This window comes from Streptopelia decaocto (genome assembly GCF_964273445.1).
Source record: "Streptopelia decaocto genome assembly, chromosome: 3".
Taxonomy (NCBI): Eukaryota; Metazoa; Chordata; class Aves; order Columbiformes; family Columbidae; genus Streptopelia; species Streptopelia decaocto.
Window position 1 is genome coordinate 46,899,614 of NC_138656.1, and position 27,359 is coordinate 46,926,972.

The following is a 27,359-nucleotide window of genomic DNA, read 5'->3' on the forward strand; positions in this document are numbered from 1 at the left end:
AAAATATTTACCAGAAGTGCTTTCCAGAAAACTAATTTGAATCAATTTGTTTCACAGCAAAGGCTTGGTTAATCCTTCCCAAGATCAAAGCAACATTCCTCAGATTATTTTCTACATTAAACATCCCCACACAACATCGGAGAACAAGGGGAGGTGAGAGAGAAAACTAGCACCACAACAGTGACTTGCAATAGTTTCCCTGGTGAGTGTGCAATCAGCTCAATAAATGCACTAAAATGTAAGCACTTCATAATATATCATAATACCCTCTAACTCCACGCTAAATAGACTGATGCAAAGCTATCATCTTCCAAATTCAGTCATTATGTCTCTGCTGTAGCCCACAATTCTCTCAAACTAGCAGAAAAATAAGTGTGTCAAGTCAGCAGCCTATTTAATAAGATCAATGACTGAGAACCATGAATTTCATTTATAGAACCCACAATATGAAGATAATTGTCATAATTTAAACTACACATAGAAAATACTTTGCAGCCAAAACTGAGAATCAATTTTTAATACAGTACGTCATAAAAAAAACCTCCTATGACTTGCAAAACTATTCCCCTCTATAATAAAAACCTATGTAAAATTTTACTGAAGTTAAGTAAAATTAACTTTCACAGTTGGGACCCCAATTACAGGTTAATAAAGCCAAGGATAAAATGTTCAGAACTTCATTAAGCATATGTCTAGAACTATGACAAAACTGCTGAAACAATAAAAACTAAGATTAGTTCACTGTTATGAAACTATGAAAGCACTACCACCATACAATTTCCTTATTGCTAATTAGAACAACATTAGAGCAACATGTCAATTCCCAGCTAATTATACCACTGGAAGCTGTAAGCACAGCAAAAGACGACACTAAAGTTACTCACAGATACTATAAAACACAAATCAGAAAGCAACTTCAAGACCAAAGATATATTCACATCATTTAGAGCAGCTAGAATGTGTGGAGAATAGTAAATAATCAAGGCTTCCTTACTGTTGTCCAGTGACACTTCAATCACTGGAGAAGGGGCAGGGAAAGAGAACACAATGTGACGAGACAAACATTTTTCCCTTTCTTTCATTATTGTAAAGAGCAATAAATCCAAATTTATTAGACAAATAATAGCCAGAAATGTAATCAAAGCCTGGACTCAAACAAGGATCAAATCTTTCCAAATCTCACTATTCTCTTTCAGAAGATGATATGGACAGAAGCTTGTAACCTTTAATCACTACTGCCCATGGGACTTCTTGATAAAGCCATACCTCTAATAAACAGCAATTCTATACAATATATTTATAACTCCTAAAATAATAACATTCTGAAATAAGTGTAAGTTTCACTTAAATGTTTAATCTTTTCTGATGTGTAAAGAGGGTAAACTACCACTGAAAGGCATAAAGCAACAGTACATAAAATATACCTTTTATAATGAAGTTTGAACTCATCACTTTTGCCTCTGAACAGATGCCCTTAATTCAGGGGAACTGTTCCGTGCACAAAGAGCACAAATTTAGGTATCCACTGGATTAACTATTTGTTTATTCATTTGCGAACCACAAGCATGTTTAGTGGTATAAAACCACAGTGCCCAATCCAGAAATATGTTACTTTCATTATTCATGTTTATCTATGTATCAAGTAATAATTTAGTAAGATTGGAAGATTTAGGTTTTAAAAACAAAAACCCTGACAAATGACTTCAGAATTCCTGAGAGTGTTAGAGTAAAAAAAAGTCACAGAACTACCAGAGTCTTTCCATCTAGTTTTATAGCTACCACAAGGAGAAAAAACCAAATATGAAGCATGAGAAGATTGTTACTTGTTAACTTCACTTACACGAGCAATACAATAATCCTTGGGATTTTCCTTCTCCAGACCGTATTTTTCCAGTGCTTCAATAACTGCAAAGTCTGCAGTATCCGTAGTGGACAGCAGGATTGTCTTGTATGGTATATTTGGTTTTAAACTGTCTGCATAAATTCTCAGTGTCCCACCTTGGAAACAAAATTTAATTAATAATGCTACCAGAAAATAAAAGACACAGACATGCAGCCATTTATTCTATTTCTAACAGAATATTGGAACAAACCCCTTCAGAAATCATTTAACCAATCCACTAATACAAGAAAAATTACATAATATTCTCAAAATAAATTTGTCATTGGTAAAAACCTCCTCTGATGCTTTCCTAATTTCTCTTTTCCAAAGTGCTTCATCATTCTTAATACTACCTGAAGTTAAAAGGAAACAGTGACAATGACTGGATGAAGAATTGAGCTTTCCCATCTTGACAGCAAGTATGCGCTGACCTTCAGGAATCTCCCCTCTCTTTAAAAAGCCCATTTAAGATTTCCCTCACAGGCCTCTAACTCCTCCTTCACTGCTCTTCCGTGGACAGAATACACCATTTGAGGTTTTGTCAGTACTAACATTGCTTCATTCGTTCATTTAACATTGATGTTTATACAACCACTGTGATCTTTATCCCCAAGAATGTGAAATACTTGACCACTGATATTCACAAGATCTACCAGAACCCTTTGTGCAGACCTGAACAATCATTCCTTGCCATCTTGTATTTGTGTTACTGATTGTATTTTTATATTCAAGTCACTCCACTTATTCTTAGTAAAATGAAAGACATTTATATCAGAAGACTTTTTCACTTTGTCCATTTAGTAAATCTAATTCTGTCCTACCTTCTTTCCCGGTTCAGCACTGTTAGCAAGATCAATGAGCATATTCTCTCCCATTGATTTTCCCATCACTAAAAGCTTTGACTGGCACTAATCACAAAACACACTCCTATGGAATCTTATCTCTACGAAGCCTTCATTCAGTTATACCATAAATAAATTAGTCATGAAGTACAAAAATGTGAAAGAAAGCAGATGTTAAGTTAAATTTACAGAGGTTGCTGGACTTAAAAAGTTTACTGTTTACAACTTAACCAGAAGAAATCTCAGTACCTGAATCTGGTCTGCCATCAGAACTGCGAAATTCCTGCATTCTCTTCTCTAGTTTTTGCTGTCGCCGCCGTTTCATAACCACCTCAGGATTGGATATTGTGCGAGTGAAGCTGGTCTCAGGCATATCTTTGTAAACCTCAGCTGCAAGGCGAGAATTCTCACTGCCAAATTAGTTTAAATAAAGAGAAAAAAAACCTGTCACTAATGGCTTAAAATACATATATCCTCACAACTTCATAAAGGATAAAAGGCAAGTAGAATTGATTAAGTTACTGTAAGACGGGTTCTAAAAGAACTTCACTTTTCCTGGGATTAACTGTCAACCAGACAACTAATTTCTTCCATCTCTGACAATCTCTTATCAATTAACACATTTTCATCATTCATCTTCTTTCTGGGTATGTTGTAAGTCCACCATTAATGATTTTTTTTTTCTGTTGTATTACATATGAAACCCACAGAATCTCGTGTAGAGACAAAGTTTAATTTAATGTAGACCTTTCTCAGCTTTCTAGTTCTACATACAGTTATTCATGACTGACTCTTGTGCTCCAGTTTTCTGTAGAGGGATTAATGTATGTCTTGCTCTGTCTCAACAAATAAGGTGCAGCACATTTGGGAGCAAGAGTTGAAGAATCTAGAAGACTGGCTACCAAAAAAACATCTTGGAGAAAAACAAACTGATAGTCAGGTGGTAAGTCAAATATAAAATACCTACACACACTAATTTTTCTGGCAAATACAGAACAATCAAATACAGGGAGAGGAATAAACCCACTCTAGAGTAAGTACTCAAAAATAAACATAGTGGGCAAAATCCATGTCACCAAGCATGTGTCAATTTCTGTAGAAGGATAAAGAGCGGGGGGGGGGAAGCTTATTTCCCAGTTTAAAAACTACTTACTTTTGAAAGAAACAACTTATTTGGCAGAGAGGGGGAATCCTTTAAAGATGTAGGCTATATGAACTGATCAAAGTTTAGAACACTTACATATCATCCCCATGAAGAAGTCTATCCTCTTTATCTGATGCTTGTCGCAGTGCCTCTTTCTCACGCCTCTTTTTCTCTTTTTTTTCTTTTTTTGAGAGAGTTCGTTTGAAATTCTGAATTACTCCCTCTTTTTCTTGTTTTTCAGGGCCATTACTCTGAGCCTTCTGAAATAAACAAGTTTAAAATAACTTTCATTATTTTTAGTCCAATGAAAAGTTAGTATTAACTTTCCAAATAAATGTGACTAAGACATAGTATCACTAACAAAAAAAACAATGCTCCAGGTAACAATACTGCATTACACAGGGATGGGACTAACACTCTCCAGAATAACATGGAAGGAAAAAATAATTTTATATTCCAAAGCAGGTATGAACTGATTAAGCACACTGAACTCAACAAAGCAAAGAAACAGCAGAATTTTGAGTAATGCCTACTATCTATGTGGCCTCGAAGATTAACTGAAGGTTACAAAACAAATTTCTGCCTCACAGTAAAAATACTTCACAAACAACACTGCACTTAATCTGTTTTCAAGACAGCTTGTGTTGAAGCATCAGGTAAGAATAAACTGCAGAAGGAAAACATTATAGAGGACAGCTCCCCTATGGTGTATTTTTCCAAGCTGTCCTTCCAGTGCTCTCCAATTCCAGCTCATTGCATACACAAGATACCAGTAATGCCAGGCTCATTTGCCTTCTGTAGAGAAAATAATAAAAGATGAGAGAAAGAAAATGCAGGGCTTTTTATTTCTGTCACGAAGTAAAGAACATAGAGAAGGAAGATTGAAGATTACTTGATTCAATGAATTGGAATAGCAAGTCATAGTGCAAGAGATCATTAGGAAAGACATGGACCTATTGGAGGGGGTCCAGAGAAGGCCACTAAAGTGATCAGAGGGCTGAACAGCTCTGCTATGAGGACAGGCTGAAAGAGTTGGGATTGTTCAGCCTGGAGTAGAGAAGGATCTGGGGAGATCCGATTGTTGCCTTTCAGTACTTGAAGGGGGCCTATAAGAAAGATGGGGACAGACTTTTTAGCAGGGCCTGTTGTGACAGGATAAGAGGTGATGGTTTTAAACTAAAGGAGGGGAGATGCAGGCTAGACATGTGGAAGACATTTTTTGCTATGAGGGTGGTAAAACACTGGAACAGGTTTCCCAGAGAGGTGGTAGGTGCCCCATTCCTGGAGACATTCAAGACCAGGCGGGACAGGGCTCTGAGCAACCTGATCTAGTTGAAGATGTTCTTGCTCATTGCAGTGGGGCTGGCCCTTCCAACCCAAACTATTCTATGATTCCATAATTAATTTTCTCTCCCCACCTCTGACATGAATGTATCCTGTAGCCAAACGTGTAGCATAAGAATAGCTCATGTACCTATAACCAAAGCATATTTAAAATTAACCAGCTCTAATTCCGAGAGCAACAGAAATTTAGTGCTCAGTCCAAGATGAAAAACTAGTCTGAAAATAGTCCACACTGAACAGCATATCTTCCATATATCTAATGTGGATGCTTATAACTAATATATACAATTATACGACTTCAGGAGACAAAGTCTAATCTAATCTAATGTTTGAATGACGACTAATAATAATAATACTAACAATAATAATAAGCTTTTATTTTGTATGGCTGATGTTCGCATGTCCCTCAGTTTGCATTTGGAAGATAAAAAACATCTCCCCAAAAGGCAACAGTGTTCCATTAGTTTTGTTAAGGAACAGAATGTTACCTAGAGAGGTAACAAGTTTTAGTTATTTAACTCCCTCTGGCATCCCCTTTTAAAGGCTCTGCAAGAGGCAGGATTACCTCCTAGGTGTTTGGCATCCTATGCTATTTGAGGAAATTTTTAATTCATCATATTACAACAAAGCTAGTTTTAAGTTCCCCAGGCACTACATGTTCCAATACTAGATAGCTACATGCATCAAAGCATCACAAGCCATCAAAAGATCACAGAAATGCTGTGTTGCGAGGACGCATTTTAAGTATTTTAAAAGACTTGCTCCAGATATTAAAGGTCAGCAGCAGCAGCTGTTTTCAGGAATCAGAAGACTAAAAATTATTATTACTAAAAATTACTATTCAAGCAAGTCTCACACATGTCAAAACTGCTGTTAACACTATCATGCTCCTTCTTAAAGACTCACCTTTGGAGGAAGCGTATCATTTTCATTCTTGAGAACAAATCTTCCCTCTCGATCATCTTTGTTCCAGTTTAATTGTACAACAAGAGGCTTCTCATCTACATCTAATCTTCTTTCTTCTTCAAAAAAAATGAAAAGCAGTAACAGTTACTTGGCACCTCAAGAGCAAAGATATTTAGAACAAGTTATGTTCTTAAAAAAAAAAATAAAGCAAATCAAAAAACCCACCACAAATAAAAGGTTTGCTGAACAGTACACATCAGTTGATGTTTCCTTGTGAAGTATAGAGACAGAAAGCCGGGGGAGGTAGAAATGTATGCCCCCTTTAGAGCAACCTGCCTAAGTGTATTCCCTCTATCTACACAAGCTAAAAGTCCACATACAGTAATCTTTCACACCTCCTTTGTTAGAACTGAAGTCTGGGAAGACAAGAATATCACTCGAACAGAAGTTATAACTACAGCTAAAATGCTTAGAACTTCATAATTTCATGAGTCTTTCAAATACTCATCTTCCTTATTGTAAATTTAACTAGTCTGGCTGTGGGCCAAGAACTGCTATTTTGGAAAGGCTGCACAAAAATAAATCAGATTATCAAATAAAAAATTAAATCCAATATGCACATCTACTAGACAAAATCTCATTTAAGTATATTATATCTATTTTAAGTATATGAAAGAGTCTGAGAGTGGATAAAAATAAACAAGTTTTGCCATTTGGTCACACTTCTAGAAGTCAGAGATAGTATACATGCATAGCAAGACAATGATGTCTTTGCAGTTACATTTTATTTAATGAGAAATACTCATATTGAATGAGGTGCCTCTCTTAAGAGCCACGTTTTAAACATCAGGATCTTGCTCTGAAAAAAAAGTCTCATTTTGATTACAGGTACAATGATAAGAGATTTTAAAAAAAACCCTGAAGCAGAAAAACCACACACTACTCATTGCTTAAAATCAGTGATGACACATGCACTTTTCTCTAATCCCTTATAATTCACATCAAGTCATCATTCGTAGGCCATGAAAAGTGACACACATCCCAGTAAATTTCCATTCTCTCTCTCAAATTAAATTATTTTCAGTCTTTCAAAAGCAGAATTTAAGGTAGGTAAACCACTTATGTAAGCTTCCGAAGCACAGAAATAGAAAAAGCATGACAAAAAGATAGCTTATCCTATTTCTGCCTATCCTATTTCTGCCTCCACCACCACCACACACACTACTGCCTTCCAACCTGAAGCCTTCTTCTGGGGTGGGGAGACACAAATGCTAGCAGCACCAAAAGGCTATTTAGATATTCTAAGTTCTTCCCAGGTGATATGAAAGCACCTGTTTAAGAAACACAGTTGATTCACACAATACTGTGTTGAACTTGCCTCAATTTATCAGTAAAGGAACACGCATTATAAGGCTACCTATCAAAGGCTCACATCTCAAAGAACAACTAAGGATGTACTCTTAAGTGCTCTAACTTAACACTCCTATTTGCCCAGGATAAATTTAGCCTTTACCTTATGAGTCCTAAAATAGCAGCTCTCTCACAAATGTCAACAAATTAACAGGATGTCAAGTATAACATTTAATAGATCATAATCAAAACTTACATAAACTGCAGGCTTGATATGTGTGCTTATATTCTGAAATACCACTCTCCCACATAACAATTAGCAGCAACGTACTTAGGAACAAAAACCCCAAGCCTTATGTAGTTCGGAAGCTAGAGGCAAACCTAAAGATATTTTGGTTGGGGGTGGATAGGAAGGTGGTGTGGATTCAGGAAAGACTTTGTGAATAAATACCAACCTCCGCTGACGTGCACCTCATAAAGCGAGTATTTAGGGGATGACAACATTCGCATGTCTGGTCGAAACTTCTCTGCAAGAGTTTCTATCACATCTTGAGTTGTAGCAGTACTAGAGACTCTGATACATTTTGTTGCAAAATTTCCAGCTGCTTTGTCCTGAAAGTAGAATCTCATCACTCCATGAAACTCCAGGTCCTGTAAAGAAATAAGAATATAAATCTGACTGCTGGCTAACAGTTATAAGGTTCAAGAGTTATTTTATTAGTTATTATTTACTATTTACAAACATATTGTGAAAATATAAGACATTCAAATATTGCATCAGTTTTCAAAATTCGGAGGACAGTAGAATTTACTCAGTAGGACACCATAAACTTGAAAAAATAATATTTGGTAAAAATAAATTAAGTACCCTATATTACTGGAAATATTTAAAACTCCATTCCGCAAATATTCAAATGTACAGCTATTGCCAGGTTTACTTGAAGGAGAATTAATAAGAACTTAAAAAAAAAAAATACAGAAGTGCATCTTGTGGCTGGTCTCAATGTATTTTATTACCCACAGCAGGGCCTTTTATCCCACGTCTGTAAGAGTACAGGCTAAATATGCTTGAGGAACAGCAACATGTCTCAAAGGGAACCACTTTCCATCACAGCAGCCCTAAGCATCATCTTTTCTTTCCTCATTCTCCCGCTTCACGTTCTCCTCTCTCTTGTCAGCACTCATCTGTCCCAGAAACAGCCTCTTCAGGAAGACAAAACATTGTTTTGTTTTAGATTTCCAGAAAGGTGAGTCTTTGGTACAGCTCCGTCAACACTCAGGGAGGCAGGAAAACCTCAAGTACCAACACAAGGTGAAAGGGAGGGAAGAAAGGGACTGCAACTGTTAACCAGGTAGCTGCACCACAGCTGCAGCACTGATCTGTCCAAACTGCTGTAAATCCACATCAAATATTTTCCTCATCCAGCAGAGTCCTGTCCTCCACTCCAGCCTCCCAAACTGCAGGAGGATACTGGCTGCTGATGAAACTCCATTACTAGTCTGAATACCAACTCCAAACTCAAATTTGAGTTCCCCAGCGGCCTCTACCAGTCTGTTTCTTGCCCCTTGCAAAAATCCCCGCAGTCATTGGGCCCTGCATGCAGGGGGGAAATCAAGCAGATTCCAGTGCCCTAGTTGACATTGCCAAGTTTAGTCTACAGCTTAATAATCATTACTCCTGTCTTCAGTTTCCACAGGCTTTGAAATAGATATGTCTTCCAGTGTCGAGTGTCGTGGTAGATTTCATGCTAAGCACAAGCCTTTCCAGTACTACATCTGATCAGACAGAACACATCACAGCATTTCTTTAAACAACAAAGAACCTGAGATATTTATTGAAGCTGCCTTACCATTCAGAAGACCTCCACAGAAAGAAAAAAAAGTAACAAAAAGGTGTGACAACCTACACTAAGACAAACACCTCAGTCACACAAATATCCACAGAAGCAAGCACTGTTCTTTTCCCAGGGTGCTCCCAAGCCTGCAGCAATACAGCAGTGAAATGCAGAGACACCATAGACCTAGACAATGGCCAATTTTGTTTTATTCTCTGTTGTTATCCTATCCAATTATACAATTGATATTTTTGAGCCTAAGCTGGTCTTCCCACAAAACTATCTGTTGTAATCTCAAACTACTGTTCCCTCCTGCAAGGAGTTAGTTTCCATACACCTCAGCTTTCAGATTCCACTTCAGCTTAACTGCCACCTCCTCACTCCAGACTTACCCACAATCATTCAAAGGTGGCTCTCGAGTCTTCTACTCTGAATATTTTCGTAACTGCTACTAGTCACTTCTGAAAAGCATCCTATCCGCTTCATTTCTTGTCTCTTATCTAATTATTAACTAATCATCCATACGAGGATTTACCCTTCTCGTACAGAAGGCTACTGAATGACTTGTGGAAACCCCATCTCCCATAGCAAACTGGAACTTCCTTACGTGTATTCTTGCCAGCTCCTTCAGTGAGCTCCTACAAGCATAACTTCTTTTCACAAAGCTCTGTTGACCTTTCCATAATCTATTATAATTACGACAGATCCATGAGTTCTGTACAGTACTGCAGTTTCTTATCAGCACAGACAACATCATGAGCAAAAGCCCTTTCAATACTGGTCTCAAGCTGCACTTCTATCCAGTGACCTGAAAATGTCTAGCTAAAGGAGTCATTATGTACCACTTAGTAAAATCACTTAATCCCTCACTTTCTATAGTTATTGGATGAACATTGTCTGGTTCTAGCAACTTGCTTTCATGTCGTCCATTTCTTCTCTAAAATCTTAACAAACGTTGATTTGAGAGCATTCCTCTGATGAGTTACTCATTAAAAGTCCTTGGCAGGGCAACCTTTCCATGATTTTCAACACTGAACACAGATGCAAAGCAAAGTTTTTTTGCTATCGCCTTATCTTCTGAAAGTTTCTGTTATGAAGCGATCATCCCGTGGCCCTACAGCTGGTGGTAGGTTTGCTACTACTGATGGACTGAAAGGCAGTTATTATTAAAGGCTTTTCTGAATTTATTACTCAAATTCTTTTCTTTTATCTTATGCTTTTATATTCCACTTGACAGATTTTATATCCTTACAGTTTTCCTCATTTGGATACTACTTCAGCTTTCTGATAACATGTTCAGCCATGCCAGCTTCCTTTCACACCTCCCTTGATAGCTGGCGCGTTTTGGTCTGTACCGCCAGCACGGCATCTTTAATTCTCTGCAGGCTGGCGGTACTCTGGTAAGAGTTGCCTCTTCTAGCTTTAAGAAACTTTCCTAGCGTGACTGTGCTCTGTTTCCAGTCGGGCTGGAAAATTCTGTAGCTCTTGCAAGAAAAGTGAGTCTAAGCATGTTACAGTGTCTCGTACAGAGAGCTTTCTTGCAGATAACATTTTGAGCCATGTCCCACACACTCTTTTGGACCAATTTAAATGGCTGCATCTTCTTTAAACACTCCTTAACCATGATGCTTCACAAAACAGGCATGGCTATTTTTGTAACCAACTTAAGGTTTTCATCCACTTGTTTGATGGCTGCAAAAGACGATGACACATGAGCTTTCTGCAGAAGTGCCATGAAGCATAATCATATCCCATGTATAACATTTATTTCCCTTTACACAAAGTTTTCCCCACCACCATCTCAAGTTACTGCTGAAACAAGAATTAAGAGAGCAAATGAGCATCCTGCAAATCTCTTTTTTCAAGCTTTACATGCTGTATGAGTTCCTACACATACATAAGGTTCTAGTTGACCTTTTTTTTTGTTAAGGAGAGATTGTTTTAATGAGGACACTATCCACTGTCCATTAGCCATGTTTTTAATCCTATAGATGTTTTTCATTTTACATTCTCTTCAACACCACAGCAGATATTCAAGAGGGAATGCAACATCAATCCATTCAGAGAAGACTGAGAGAAGAATTTAAGAAGTTCTCTAAACTACCATGGTTTAGTTTAGGGTTTTATCGATAAAACTTATTTCTACTTCCAGACACTAACAAAGCAGAGAAATGTCAAAACCGCATTCTGAAGACTCAAGATACGACATTAGTACAAAGCAAGTGTTGTTTCCCTTTTGTAAAAGAAGTAACTTTTTCCTCTGAAGAATGGTCACTTGAATTTTGTTTCATTGCTTTGACAATCTGGGTGTGAAAACAATTGAATGTGTCAACCACTGGCTGTTCATTTCACCGCATCCTCTCCTATGGTGGCTTCTCAAGGTGTGTCCCCCAATCCATGCCTCCCTCAATTTTCCAAAGTATTCCATTTAAAAAAAAAAAAAAAAAAAATAGAATTCACAACTGCATCACAACGTTCTACCACTTCCCAATACAAAGCTCTAGTTAGTTTACTGTTTCATTTCCACTAAGTTCCAAACTGTTCCTTTGGGCATTGTTAGAGTATTACAGTATTTATATAAAAGTGTTCAGTGATATGAAAGTAATTGGTTTCACATATCAAAAATTTAGGAAATTAGGAGACTCAAAAAAAAAAAAGTCAATACCAACCCTCTAAGTCTTTAGTATTATTTTTTATATATCACATGTATATGTGTGTGTGTATATATCTCTCAAGATCAAGACATATTTAACTTTCTGGCCAGGTGCTCAGTAGACCAATAACAAACACACACAGAGATCAACGCCACCACTCACACTGAGACAACAAGGTAGGCACCACACTTGAATTTGCATTTCCACTCACTCTGCATTAAAGCATTTCTTTTTCAGAGGTACATTTCATCCTCAAACTCACTCACTTCTGAATTTTTTGCCGGGACTGCCGGGCAGGTTCACTGCAGTTTATGTAATGGACTTGTGTCAAGAGAGGAGACTAGAAAATAAAAATCACTTGTCCTAAACCAAATAAATATACAAATACCTGTTACTGCCTAACATATACTTGTAAGTGGAGAACTCCCCCCAAAACATTTACAAATCTCTTAAAATCATCTTTCTCTAAAGATAAAAAGTGACGTTTATAAATTATCAAAAAGAACTCAAAAATGTTTTCTGGATTTCAAAAGTGACTAATCACATAATTGTATGAACACTCCATTAAGTTCCTCTTGGGAGTTTGCAGGCATCATAAGCAATTTTAGCTTTCTCATCTAATCACATATTAGATTTTTTAATGTATCTGCTGTGCAAGTCCATGGGTCCTTATGTAGGAATGTGAGTATACAGAACAGTCTTTGGCTACACAAGTACAGTCAATTTTCTAAAAATTTAATTCTGATCACCTAGACTACAAAATATATTTTAAAGAAGACCTAGCAAAAGTCAGCTCTTTGTAAGCCCTTCAAATCATAAATGCCATTTTCCTTAAATATGAAGCCTAATGATTCTTTTTTTTATCATTATCAGAATAACTTAAAGCAGTTTCAACAAGTATATCCTATTCAAAGGAAAATTCTGACTTACAAAATAAAAAATTCACATTTAACCATTGTTTCTTGGATTTTACAAAGAAAAGTAAGTTGTACCACTTCTTCATTAGGTACACACACACACACAAAAAAAAAAACACATGATAAAACTTCTCCTACTTAGTTATGACTTTTTGCATAAAGTTAATGTCAAACAGTAACTACCTCAAAATCAACAGGTTAAAAGCTCCAGAAGTGTGTCTTTAGAAAAAGAAAATAAAACCACACATAAGTATCAGAAGGGCACACTTGAAACAACACTTTCACAATACAAAAAGACCTCAAAATTCTACAAAATCTCATTAAAAGCTTTGACAAAACATTCTTAGAAAACTTCTGCTTTCTCAGTGCTGTCACCCTCCTCAATGGCCTCAGACCATCATCAACTGAAAAACAGCACAAAAGCAGGCAGCAAACAAACTCTAATATGTAACAGTCACACAGATCACTTAAGTAACATCTAAAACTGAGAATGTGACATACAATTTTTCGAATAAACCATCAATTTTCCATGAAGCTTCAGTCAAGTGATTCCTGTTTCTCAAAATGGTTTGTTTGATCTTTAAATCTATAATAGCTCCCAGTTACTTACTATCAAGTAGGTATTTCTGCGTTAAAGCACTAATCAGTAATAATCAAGATAATCAGTCAGTCAAAGATAGGTTATACAGAAGTAGCAAGTAAGTAAAAAAGACAGAGAAGAGTATCTGAAGCTTCTGTCTCTGATTATGGAAGCTGGTTACACAGACACACATATGAAAAGTGCTACCAGATATGGATGACAGAGGTATTTAGTACTTTGGTTATTTGAAAATCCCTCAGAAAACCAGCTCTCCTTCTTCAACCAACCCATTCTTTTTTTACAGAAGAAGAACATAGCCAAAAAGAAATACAAAATACAAGTAGAAATAGGTAAAAAACACTTTGTGGTAAGTAAGGTTTGGAAAAAGCCCATAATGTGACACAATGGGCTTTGTTGCAGGGAATCTTGGACTTCCTGAAGAATCAGAGAGGCTTCTGCAAACAAAGCAGTTAATATCCAGGAGCAGTAATCCACAGCCATGCTCGCATATGAGAAAGGAAACCCCTCCACTGAAGTATCCGAGGAGGTAACAAGAGAGTATCATCCTAATATGTGGGGCACAGCAGCAAATTAGGAGATCAGGATCACTGCTCCCACAAGGCAGGCAAAGAATTACTCATAGGCTTTTAAACTACTGTCCCACCCATATCAATCACAAAGCAATACATACTTCAAGCATATTACACACTATCTATTTTGGAAACTATTCAGTCTCTTGAGCAGTAGAGAATACAAGTTTCCCTTCAGAAATCCTCATCTATAACACCTCCGGGAGCCCAGCTTTGATCTCTTTTAGCTACATCGGTAATACTGTTTGCCTTGCAAGCAGTATTCTGCATGATTGCATCTAGAAAATAGCAAAAACCCACATTAAAAATGTCACATCTTTTTTTCCTGCCCCATTCACATTCTGTGGACAAAAATCTACAGAAGACCAACTCCTAACTAAGCTGCAATTATTATTATTCAGGTACACGTACTTGTTGATCAGGAGTTTTGATAATACAATATAAATCACAATAAAACCAATTCACACTGCAACAATTAGAACTAAAGCAAATACAAGTTGCTTTCAAATGAATTCAGGTCACAATATTGATAGAACAGTTCAGCGTAACAACAGTATTATCACTGCAGGATATTCTGAAACATTCACATAATGCTTTTGTATCTGACCTATTGTCAGTCTACAGAGTAAAATGGAATTACTTCTTTTGCCTCTCCAAAAGCCATAAGTATGCAACAAATCCATGTAATTCTAATGCATATATGAATATTCAAAAAAAAAAAAATCCTACAAGATTTTAAAACCTCATCACATTAAATCACTAAGGGGGTAAGCACCAAAATTACATGGGGGTCAGGTTTCTAGCATACATTTCCAACAGTGAATTCTCAACTTGAAACTAGAGGACAGACAATATTTTCATATACAGACTCTACAGCCAACTATTAAAAGGGAATTCCAAACAGTCTTCAAAAAAAATCCTGTAAACTGTTATAAACTGTTTTCCATGTAGTGGAAAAAAGCAGTGTTCTAGGTAAGCTACATTTTTTTCCCAGGCACCTTCGAAAAAGCTCAGCTTCAAGGTTAATGATGAAATACCCCAAATGGCTGAGTAATGACAGAATACCCTAAATGGTTCCAAGAGAAGAAAGAACAACATATGAAAAAACAGCTCCTATAAAAATAATTTCCATGAGCTTTATTTCCTCTTCCAAACTCTTTGACACCTGGATCAACAAAGACTTTCCACTACAGAATGACTCATTCTGCCACAACAATTTACGCACACCATAATATTCACAGAAGCAGGACCAACAGCTGAGCTATCAAAGAGAATTATTAGTAACCCATAACACAAGGAGCATAGCTAGATGAAATCCTCTCTTTATTTTCATGAAGAAAGCTACATCTTAGAAACCAGCCCCACTACAATATGAAACAAAGCTTCAAGATCAGAAAACAAGAGGTACTACAAACATTTCTATATTATAAATGTAATGCAATGAAGTCAATGAAAAACCCACTGCAGTATATGACAAATAAAATCTTAAATCTTAACATAAGGCCAAAATACATGACTATAAATAAAACTAACATACCCTAAAAAAAGGATTTACTGTCATTAATGCAGCTGGAATGCCCATGTGAACCTTGAACTATCACTGATGTAAATATTCTACCATATACTTTATATGCATTCTCCCTACTTTCCATTACTTAGCTGCCCATATAGCAAGACTGATGAAATAAACATTACTTTAATCTTGAATATTTTCCTGGTGAGTTATACCACACAGTTCAAATAATTAAATTTCAGAACAGATCAATCTACACGAGGCAGATAAACGAGAATATTTCCTACCTACTTCAAAACAAAAATGTTTGTTTCAGAAGTGTATTTTGCCAAAGCCACCAGATTCTGTATGCAGCCATCGACCATGGTTCCTGCAGAAAACACTTAAGTTTTCATAAACTTCTACAAAAGACATAGTTGTATAAGCAACATGAAGTGTCTTCAAGCAAGGTTTACAACTCCAGAAGCAGCTACCATCAAAACTAAATAAAAATCTGCCAAGTGTACTACCCAAAAGCATTACACACTTAACCTTCTAACTGTAATTTTCAAACCTACAGTAAATGATCGGGAAAAACTTAACAGCACTTGCAACACATGGCAACTGTCTGCCACCTGCAGGGTATTTTTTGTTTAGCTGCGGTGGACAGCATCATTTAACCTTTCACCATTAATCAGAGGAAATGTAAATTGTTCTCTCAAAATGAGTTAACTGAAAAGCAACTGAGTTAACTGAAAAGCAACAATATTTTCAACATTGATCTCTAGAAACAGTTTTGTAACTATTTAATCAATCATCTGCAATGAAACTAGACTGCTTAAATTCAAAATGCAAATAAAGCTACAAAAGATTAAGTCATACTCTCAATTAAATCAGACTCCCCTTATAAACCATGTTGATACTGGTGCAAGAGCCATTCCGTGGCTCTCCCAATACCACATTGACAATCTAGTAGTCACTGTCAATAGATACTTTGAAAACACGCCCCCAAAAAAGTAAAGAAATATTATTTGAAGGAGATGTCATGACAGAAAAAAAAAATTAAGAAAAAAAAAAAGAAAAAAAAAGAAAATTAATTTACACACATCTGGTCTATTAAAATACCCTGAAGTCTGTAACAGCAAAACAAACACAGGCAGAGTACAATCTTATTTGAAACCAAGTAAAAAGCCAGTCAAAATTAAAACAAAGCCTACTTTGAATTAGTCATGACATATCTAGAAGTAAGAGCAAAAGTAACAAATAGTGATAATCCTCAAGAACACATTGCTTACCTTTCTACTAATTACCTACATTCTGTCACTGTTGCAGAACTAAGAACCTAATGCTTATAAGCAACTCCAGAAAACTTTAAGAAAAATTAAAAATACAGACAATCCACTATAGCTTCTTCCAGATATGTCTTTAAATAAGATTAAATAAGTCTGAATTCTTCATATTATTTATTCTGTGAAAGCCAATGCCTTTTAAATAGCCTGATTTGGAGGAAGAGGAACATATACGATATCCACTTAAAACCAAAACACAACAGGAAAATTGTAAGGAGGAGAATGAAAGTTCAAGCACTGACAGTCTGATTTTTCACTGGCATTGCTAGTTGCCAAAAAACTTGCAGAGCTGCAGTTCCTGTATTTAAGTATCTTCAGTCATCAATCAGGCTACAGAAAAGGCTGCTCTTACTCATTTTAATATTTAAAGTGTACGCAAAGCCACCTCAAAGCAAAGAGAAACTCTAACTGCTGCAGAAAGCCCTTCCTCATACCCAGACACTTATTCCCACCCCCTCCCTTATGCCAGGCACCAGTGTCCTGCAGCTGTACAGCAACATGAATCAGGTTAACTAACATGGAAGGGATTTCTCCCCACTCCACTCAATGTGAAGGAAAACTGACAGTGCCAGCAGTTAGATGAGCCGTTCTGCTGCTGGTACCTTGTGTTAACTTGAAGAAACCACGAAACAGCAACCTCTGCCAAGCTGGAGACTTTATTCCCACTTCTGCACTAGCATCAGCACACACCTGACCCTGCGGAGACTTCACAGCTTTATAAGCCAGTAGTATTTATTTGGGGTTTGGCTTTTTTTTTGTTTCACGCTACACTGGCTTAGCATGCTGTGGAGTCTTTGCACACGTCAGACAAGTGCCAGACCCAAGAAGGGAGCAGAAACGCAGCAGCCAGCAGCTCATCCAGCCAACCTCATCTGACTGCTCTTGCTTTCACACCTGCTCAGCAGCAGCACACCTCGTTTACTTGACAGCACCCAGCCAACACTTAATTGTAGTTCTGTTTTCTCATGTAGTGTTTATACATTTCTGAAAGAATAGTTAAGAGTATAACAGCAGCACAGCAGTAAGCCATTTCTAGATACAGTGACAATCCAGCTTTCAAATGGGAATTTTAAAGCCAGAGGCAAGCAGGTTTCCAAAAGTACATTTTGAATGTTGCATGTAAAAAGTGAAGATCTGAATGGACATTTATTCAAGGGAAAAGTAGTTCTAGCTCATCTACACAGTGGCATCATCACCAAAAAAAGTTCTCTTCAGGATGCTGACACTGATGGGTTGGAACTGCGTCCCAGCAGTGCCCAACAGTCGCAATGAGCTAAGTGGAAATTGCAGCCTGCTACAGGAACGGAAAATCTCTCAAATATTTTAAAGACTCATTCTACAAGCAGATGTCATAAATTAAAGTTTGGAATACTGTAATGTTGAGGTCACTTCCATAACAGGTATGCTGCAAGAGTTGTGGGATACTAGAACAAGATAATTTCTCCACAATTTAAAAAGAACAAATTGTTTCCTCCATAATATAACTCTGGTAGAGGAACTTATTAGGAATAATCTTAAACCCACAAAAAGTGACAGTACAACTAGTTTTCAAATTAATCAGTGAAACTACTTAAAAACCGAAAAGATCATTTTTACTCAAGAAGCAATAGATATCTCTAACAGAAATACCGATCTATTTATGACAGAAAGCTGCACTATTGAAAGAAGCATTTCCACCAGCAAACTCATGCAGCCTGCTTTCCTGTGGCTGTCACTACCAAAGCTGATCACAGTTTTATTACAGGTGACACAAATCAAATTATTCCTAACATTTCCCTCCTATATGGATTCTCTAGTGTCCAGAAGTACACATGCCACATAGTGCAAACTAAATCTGATGTCTTCTGACCACTAACTGCAGCAACTTCACATTCCTGACATGGGACAATCGTTCAATCTGACAGCCGACAGATCAATTAAAAACCAAATTTGACAAGCTGTTGCCTACCAATAGGATGACACCAACCACAAATACACAGAACAGCTCAGATACCACCATCACTTCATGCACCTGACATTCACCTGACAAAGTAATAATTTTTATTTGCTCTCAGGATAACTTATATACTGGAAATAAGCTCTCGCTGCATAACAAGAAACCATGATATCAACAATCCTTTAAATAAAAAGCTGTCTGGATTAATTTATTGTAATCAGCAAGTAACTATTTTAGTATCAAGCTTGAATATGAAGCAGCAGGCTATCAAAAGAAACCATAAAAATAGGGTCATTTTTACATAATGCAACCAGGGGTCAGATCAATTTATTTTCCTGTGACACAGGCAGTTAAGACTGACCCAACTTCTACTCTGTAGTGATAAACTTGATCGTGTTACATTAGTGTCGCTCCCATCAGATGAGCTGGAATCTGCACCACAGAGGGTTAAGATACCCAGCTACACTGACTGAACTTGCAAAACACGGTGCTACCTGATACTCTGCATGCAAGTGCTCTGGCAACCAGGCTAATTAGTCAGGAGTTTAAAGGAGGAATGCTAACAAGCCTAACAGGAAACAAGCACCTGATTCTCCTGGAGCAGACAAACTGCAACAGGGAATCTACTTGGAGGGAAAAAAAAAAAAAAAAAGGCAACAAAAAAAAACACCACTCAAAACCCCATCAAAATGCACTTACACCCTTACCTTAACACAAAATCTATCCTTGACTGGACCCAAATGTCCCACTCTATCCTCTGAGATGGGGCAGACCCACTTTAGAAAACATCTTAAAAGGAAAAGAGTATTTATTTCTTCTCTGGGAGACCTCAGGATATGAAGAATTATACAGCCAAGCAAAACATAAGAGGATGTTACCTAGCAAAATGCAGAAAAGGCAGGCCTACAATGGATTATTGTGCATGTAAATTTGGGGAGAAAGGAGTCCCAAATGCAAAAAACCTCTCAATCTGTTTTCCCTTGTTTACAGCATTGTTAAGAGCTCACTGTCAAATTGACATTGGTAAAGGTTTTATAGCAGGTCAAGATCTTGCCAAAAAGCAATGTGATAGCACAGGAATTGCACCGGGCTGTTGCCAGCTTCATTAACCCTATTAGCCATTTTACTACCTCAAGAGACGCTAATGTGCAACATTTAAATTTGTTCCAGTTGTACAATTATTGTCGCACTGTCTTGGAATTCTGCCTACAATCATGAAATTCATGCATTCCAGATCATATTGATTCATATCCAACACTTGACTGGATTTCAAAAAGTTATTTTCTAAGTAAATTAGGTTCATCAAGCAGGTTTGAAGGAATAATACCATTTCAAAATGTAGCCTTAATCTTCGTTGTAACAAATACACTGGAAATAGGGAAAAAGGACCTCTTTTGGGGCTATTATTATTCTTCCTCTCTACCTGAATTACCCACCTTCACCTTTTCAAGAACAAAACAAACTCACCACACTTTGGGCCACATCATCATCGTCATCTACAATATTAGTTTTGCAAAAAAAACCCAAATCCACTGTTGAATGAAATTGATCGAGACTAGCTGTGTCATAGCCAAAGAAGCACAACCATGCTGCTTACCTGCAGCTTCATCTTGACCACATACAAAAAGCTAAAACACCCTTTCTTCTTACTTCTACCATGCATCCAGAAAAAATGTATTTATTCACTACTGATACAATGAAAACCAGTAGCCAAATCTACACATGAAAATGCCACACAGTTTTAGACACGATTATAAGCATTAACAGTAACCTGGGTCCATGTTACAACTTATAAAAAGGAGAGTCCAAAAAACCCCTCCAGGAACTATTATTTTGAATGATGTTTTCTTTTTTAAAGGAATTAGGTTATTTCTTGAAATCTATGAGGCACCTTATTAATGCCATTAGTTACCTTAATGTTGGTTGACAGGACTACCAAGGGCACAGATAGTTTGGAAAAATCTTCACAGTAGTTGTAATACTTCTGTAAAATTTATCTGTTGATAGCCTTCGCTCTGCAAATCCTATTTAATCTTGTTTAATCTTTGGCAACAATTTCATGTAGAACTGTGCTTGGTGAATGACATTCAGCTTCAGCTGGTTGCATTTAAAAACAACTGCTGACAAGTGAAAAAGGGCTTTCTCTGCAGTAACACCATCTACAGTATCTTCAGACTGATGGTGATTTTGCACTCACCATTTTGTGAAGCTTTCTTTTGACTATTCGCATACTACAAAACAAATTTTCCCATTCTAGCACAAAAGCAAGTTCACAAGAGTCCTAAACATATGAAGAGATTTCTTACTAAGGTATTTGCACAATCAAAATACTGGTTTTTTTCTGATTTTATTCCCTCACTACTCCATTTACCTTTAGATTTGAAACAGAAGATGCCCTGTAGTTATCAATGTTACAATACAGTTTAATGCTTTGTACTTGAGCTGGCATCCTTCTTCTCATGAAGCAGCACTTGAACTTCCAATATGTACCAGCTTCCTTTTCTTCTTGGGGGTTCCACACATGCTCCCATCTACACTATTGTCTGTTTTGCTGGACTGGGAGCAAGTTCACTGACTGGAAGGTCATTCTCTGTAAACAGATTCATTTAACAGGAAAATCTATACCTGAACACTTTCTTCTTTTATGTATCCTCCACATTATTATTATTAGAACAGAACACGGAAAGTACTATTCGCATACACCTAGAAATAAATTCCCCAAAAGTCCCTAACTGCCGATTAGTGGAAGGTTATGTCAGGAGACATATTACTCCACATGTCCTATTTGTACATGGTAGTGAGCGAAGAGTATCATATTAAGGTCATAGCAACTTGCAGTTACATTTGTAGGGGCCTTCGCTCTCCCTGCCTACCCCCATCCAGCTACATGTCATTTCAATTGCTTCAACACAGCATTTCAGTGAACCCTAATGAGCTAATTCAGGGCAAAAAGCCCAGCAAGAATTAATCCTAGTCCCCCAGCTTTCTTAAGAACTTCACCATGGAGTCATGTAAAACCCAATGCCAGCATAAAGGAGGGAAGATTCAAAACAAAACAACAACAACAAACAAACAAAAACCACAAATACAGAGCGCTCAACTGAAGAAGAGGTGAGAAGAGAGCACTCTTTTGCTGCTAGAAAGCCATTTTACTAGTTTAAGCTGCAAATAGGAAATCTAATTCTCATAATTTTCCCTTGCGTAGCTATTGGCACTCAAAACAAAGAACAATAATTTACAGAAGCAAGGAACGCCTCTGCGGATCCAGAACCTCAACCAATCAGGAGAGTTAGAGGCCAGCTTTAACAGCCTCTAGCAGTAATAACTTGGTTATCTATGGGAATTCTGATATTTCATCATCCCTATCTAAACATCTATTTCACTTGTCTAAAGCTCAACAAACAAAACATTATGAAAGTCATACAGTATTTGAAGCTCAGTATAAAATGCTTAAGAAAGGCTATTAACATAAAATCAGTAGTAAATCATTTAACTGAAGAGAACAGAAGTCATTTTTCTTCATAATACTAGGAGACACAGCATTTAACGTGTCAAACTTGTTATCACCAGGGGCCACGTCAGCCTTGCGGTTGCCTTCAAAGGGTCAAACGTAGTTTTAGGACTGCACACCCTGATCTAATGTGTAAGAGTAGCATTGCATAAAAATAAATACAGCTTTCTATTATTTCAACTAAAAATAACTAAATTTACCAAATACCGAGGTGATGTTATTTTCTACTGGAAACAACATCTTCCCCAAAACGTCAGGAGCCACCAAGTACAGAGTACATTACAGCTACAATCACCAGTTGCTAAGACTAGCCTCTGAAATATTTTTCGTGTCCTGGGCATAAAAAGACAATACTGACAAATGTTCAGTTAAAGCTGGAATGACACAAATGGTGGAGGAATTACTCAGTGGTGCCAAGAGACCTGCAAAACACTACATCAGATGTTGTCCACACACACACACAGACAGAGTTTTACATTCCTGAGAGTCTCCAATATCCTGCAGAGATCACAGTAGCATCATTTCAAAACAGGCCAGAAGAGGAAAGTAAGTAAAACTACTAAAAGAAAACAAGATTTGAGGAAGTGGTCATAATCAAGAGAGTCAATCCAGAGACAGGGTGGCTTAAACGTGTTTTAAAAAGCTCAATTAAACCTGCTAAATGTAAATTTAATTGTGCCCCTAAATAATCATTAAAGCAGCACTCAAAAGTACATCATAACTACAGGATTAAAACGCTACTCTCTTTCTATAATTACGGTATTTCAGACATGGCCACAGTATTTTCTCTTTCCCTCCTACTGCCTAAGAGTCTCATATTCCACACTCCAGACAACAATGCAAATTCACTGACTGTGAGTAATCACCAATGCTATTCCCGATAGGGGAAACAGCAGTTGACCACTTGATTACATAGGAAGCTCCTCATTTCCTTTGCAGTTCTCTTTATAATTGCATAAATAATCAAGAAAAAGGTATCATGTGGTACAACCATAAAAACTGATTTTAGTGACTTTCGGTCAAAAGGATTTAAGTCAGAAATCACCGTTAATTTTTCAAACAACGGAGATGAGATATATGCCAAAGTTAAAAAAAAAAAACAAAACAAACCAAAAACAAAAATAAACCAAATCAACCAAAAAAAAAAAAAAAACCAAACCAAAACCAAACCACACACACCACACGTTTGAGTTACAATTTTATAATTGTTGGTCTTACCCTATCAAATATTTTGGGGTTGAGTCTCTATAATTAGATTAGGTGTTCTGAGCAAGACTATTCATGTTTTATGAAAAATTTGTATTTCCAAACAGGAGCAAGGTAGCACTTTTCCCACTCATAAACACTGATATTTCATTACTTCTTTGAAGACACAAAGCATCTTGAATTACCATTTTGTTGCAATACCAGGTAAGATAAGAATCTGGCTTCATTTTTAGTCATGATGAGGGGTTGAAACGTAAGTATGGGATTGATTCAGTTGATGAAGTGCTCAAAATATTAATAGCCAGAGTCACTTGATCACTTCTCATTTAAGCATCAGAACAAATCCACTGCAACAGATCAGGAACTAAACCAATACTGCCCTGAAAATTTCGCAGCGTCTCATTCCTTGTTTCACAAAAAGTTGCCACCGGCTGCTTACAAAATAGTGAGGAAGTTTCAGAGGGCAGGTTGGTCAGATCACCAGTTACAAGACTGGGTGTGTGGAGTTGGGTGGAGATAGGAACAGCATGAAGAAAACTGAGAAGCTGAATGCTTAATCATCATATGAGCATCCTTCACATTACTGCTTTCTTTCTCACCCTTCCTATCCACCCCTGGTCTGCAATAATGCACTTAAAAATCAACAGTACATTTCTAGATTCATACATTGCTTAGACTAGGTGGCAGTTCCATTCCTTGAACTGAGAGAGCAGATGGTTACAGATCTTACAGAATACAACTCAACAGCTCCTTCAAGAGTTTGTACATTCAACATTAAGGCTTCGGATTTTCATGACACAGGCAGTCTCTTCTCCACTGCAGACTGCTGCAGTTGTCTTCATCTGAACAGCTTCCATTTATGAAATGACACGTCAGGAAGGATATTTTTCTTGAGGAACTCCAGATTGTGTTCTCTGACATTCTGTGACAAACCAGTCTTGACCTACTGACTTCCCAAGGTGTGCAATAAACCTTTTAAACCATGTTTTTTAGATGGAAATCCAAGAACAAGCAGCTGGACCCAGGAGTCATCAGCTGAAGTGGTAACTTAGCTACTGAAGAATGGGTAGCAGTTTGCATCAAAGTAGATTCCAACACAGCATGAGGAAAGGAGATTTAAAGCTTTGTTTAAATTTAATATCAATATATAAAATTTAATGCTGAGGTTTTGCTTGCTTCACTTATTTTGGTTTTGAATTCCTGCTATGTTATGATTGGCCTTGGCACATTTACAGAATTAACAGATTAATACTACCCAAGTTCCAGAGTAGTAATTAAAATTTTAATGATAAAAATCCTCCATTGAAGCAACAAATAGTAATATTAAACATCTGTGGCCAGATGCGATTGTAGTCTACTTTCAAACTAGTATTTCAGTATTTCTTCCACCAAAACGTTACACTATCAGCATAGCTATATTTCCATGCAATTGACATAATCTCCGCATCTAACCAACTATACGAGATGTTTTGAAGTTTTGGTACCATGAAAAAAGACCTTTCTGTGGTTAAAATTAACTTTTCATAGATAAAACTGTTTGTTTCTCAACATCACAAATGCAAGACACATTCAGCAGCTACCACTTGCCCCAAGCAATGCAGGCTGGTTTTTAAGACATATTTTAGGCATCAAAGACTCAGAATTCAAAACATTAAGAACGTGAGATTCAGTATGAAAAATTAACTAGGCAACACACTGAACTGCACAAAATACAGTATTATAAAGCTAATAATAACCAGGAGTGAAAGTAAATATTATTCACAATAAACACATAAATAAAAATAATCCAGCATAACTCATTCACTGCAAGAATCTATTCCAGTAACTGATAATAAGCGTGTGATCTGGAGAAGGAGGAAACACAGGAGTAGAAAATGGGAACAAAACAGAGTGGGATTTAGTCAATTTACAATAATTTCTTGTTCTGCAGTATTAGGACCTCATCTAATCTCCTCCTGCAATCAATCATATAAGCAAAAATATGTTCCTTCAATGTATGCCTAAATCAAAGGATGCATAAGGTGATCCTGAAATGTTAAAGTACTTTGAGTCAAAGTTGGGTAGGAGAGGGACAGAAGAATGCTGTGCTCAACTTCAAAAAGGATCTAAGCACTTCGATATTCAAAGTACTCGAGTACATGCCTGAATGTTTTGCGAGATGAAGTTCGACAAGGTGGGGGTTTGGGGTTTGTTTTTTTTTTTTTTGCTTTGTCTTTGTTTCGGGTTTTGAGCATTTTTTTTCATTCCATGGAATTCAACAGGGACAAATGCAAAGTCCTACCCCTGAAAGGAATGATGCGTTGCAACGGCACAGGCTCAAGAATGACTGGCTGGGGAGCAGCTCTGCTAAAAAGGACCTGGGGATCTTGGTGAACAGCAAACTGAAGATAATTCAGAAGCGCGTCCTGGCAGCAAGGAAGGTCAACACCATCCCAAGCTGTATTAATAATAGGAATAGAGGCTTTAGATCAAGTAAAATTATAATCCTCCTCTAACCATCATTCCAGTTTTGAACCGCCAATACAGTAAGGACAGAGATAACCTGAAGTTCAGTGCAGGGCCACAGGATGGCCAGGAGGCTGGAGGGCTGAAAGACAAACAGAAGGAACTGGGTTTACTCCTTCTGGAGAAAATAGGGCTTTGGGGAGACCTACAAAGCAGCCCACAATATCCACAAGGATGCCATCATGAAGATGCAGCAAGGATCTTCACAGTAGTACATGGGTGGGAGGACAAGTGACAACAAACCTAAGCTGAAATTACAGAGGCCTTTAAACTGTATCTAAGAAAAAGCTTTTTCACCATTAAGACACTCAACTAGTATAGAAGAGTAGCCAGAAAGGTTGTGTAGTACCTGCTTCTTGGGAGTTTTCAAGATCTTACTGGTTAAAGCCCTGAGGGACCCTCAGGGCTGACCCTGCTTTGAGCACGACATTGGATGAGAAACCTGCTTATTATCCTATGATCTTATTTAAACACCTACAAAGGACAGGCCAATTGATTTTCCAAGACTATTCTCCTACAGAAAACACTAATTATTACACCAGCCAGGCAGGCTTTATGTAAGCTGACCTCCAAGAACAGAACAGCAGAGGACGAGACCAACAGGCAACCTCTGATACTAAGATGTCCCCACATGTGTGTCATAAGAAAGGCCATGACAAAAGGGGGGATGAAAAAAGTGAAATGAAGTAGTTTAAGTAGCAGCATAACATTCGCAAATTTCTCAGGTCTGAGTCCAAATGGTCAAGATTAGAGACAGTAAAACCTATGTAAGTGGTTCTGCTACACATATTAAGAGTCATTTCTCCAACTAACGCAATGCAATTCATCCCAGATAGAAATTAACTGGGGCACACGCACCATTGATCCATCCAGGATCACGCGATAATTCAGGGAGGAAGAAACCTCAGGACTTTCCAATCCAACCTCCTGGTGAAAGAAACATCATCTCTAAGGTCTGATCAGGCTGTTTGCAGCTTTATCCAGCCTGGTCTTAAAAACCTTCATGAACAGAAACTGTACAACCTCCCTGTGCAACCTGTTCCACTACTTGACTATTCACTGGCATCTGAAAAGCTTTATTTTGCAGAACACATTCGTAGTTAGTAAACTGCATAATGACTTCACTTCTAATACAGATAAAGTAAAGTCTAAGCCTGAAAATATTTTTTTTCAAATATTATCAGGTGAATCAATGCATAGTGGCTCTAAGATAAGCTTGCTTACTCCATTCGCCAGTGCAAAATACTAAGGCTAGCCTCTGTATTCTTAGAAGAAAAATGAATTAAAGTGATATTTTATAACATAAATAGGTCATC

General features: G+C 37.3%; 1 protein-coding gene across 11 annotated transcripts in view; it reads right to left on the reverse strand.

The window, feature by feature from the left end:
- The window catches only part of AFDN (afadin, adherens junction formation factor), a 129,849-nt gene that overhangs the window by 85,171 nt on the left and 17,319 nt on the right, over positions 1-27,359 (reverse strand). For 10 of the 11 annotated variants that reach the window (XM_082049160.1, XM_082049157.1, XM_082049161.1 and 7 more), the window contains exons 2-6: positions 7,924-8,119; positions 6,119-6,234; positions 3,965-4,128; positions 2,974-3,134; positions 1,841-1,998 (exon numbers count right to left, since the gene is read on the reverse strand). In XM_082049160.1, the coding sequence (XP_081905286.1) occupies positions 1,841-1,998; positions 2,974-3,134; positions 3,965-4,128; positions 6,119-6,234; positions 7,924-8,119 (795 nt within the window). The remainder of the gene's footprint in view (positions 1-1,840; positions 1,999-2,973; positions 3,135-3,964; positions 4,129-6,118; positions 6,235-7,923; positions 8,120-27,359) is intronic. The other variant, XM_082049159.1, reaches the window with a different exon arrangement.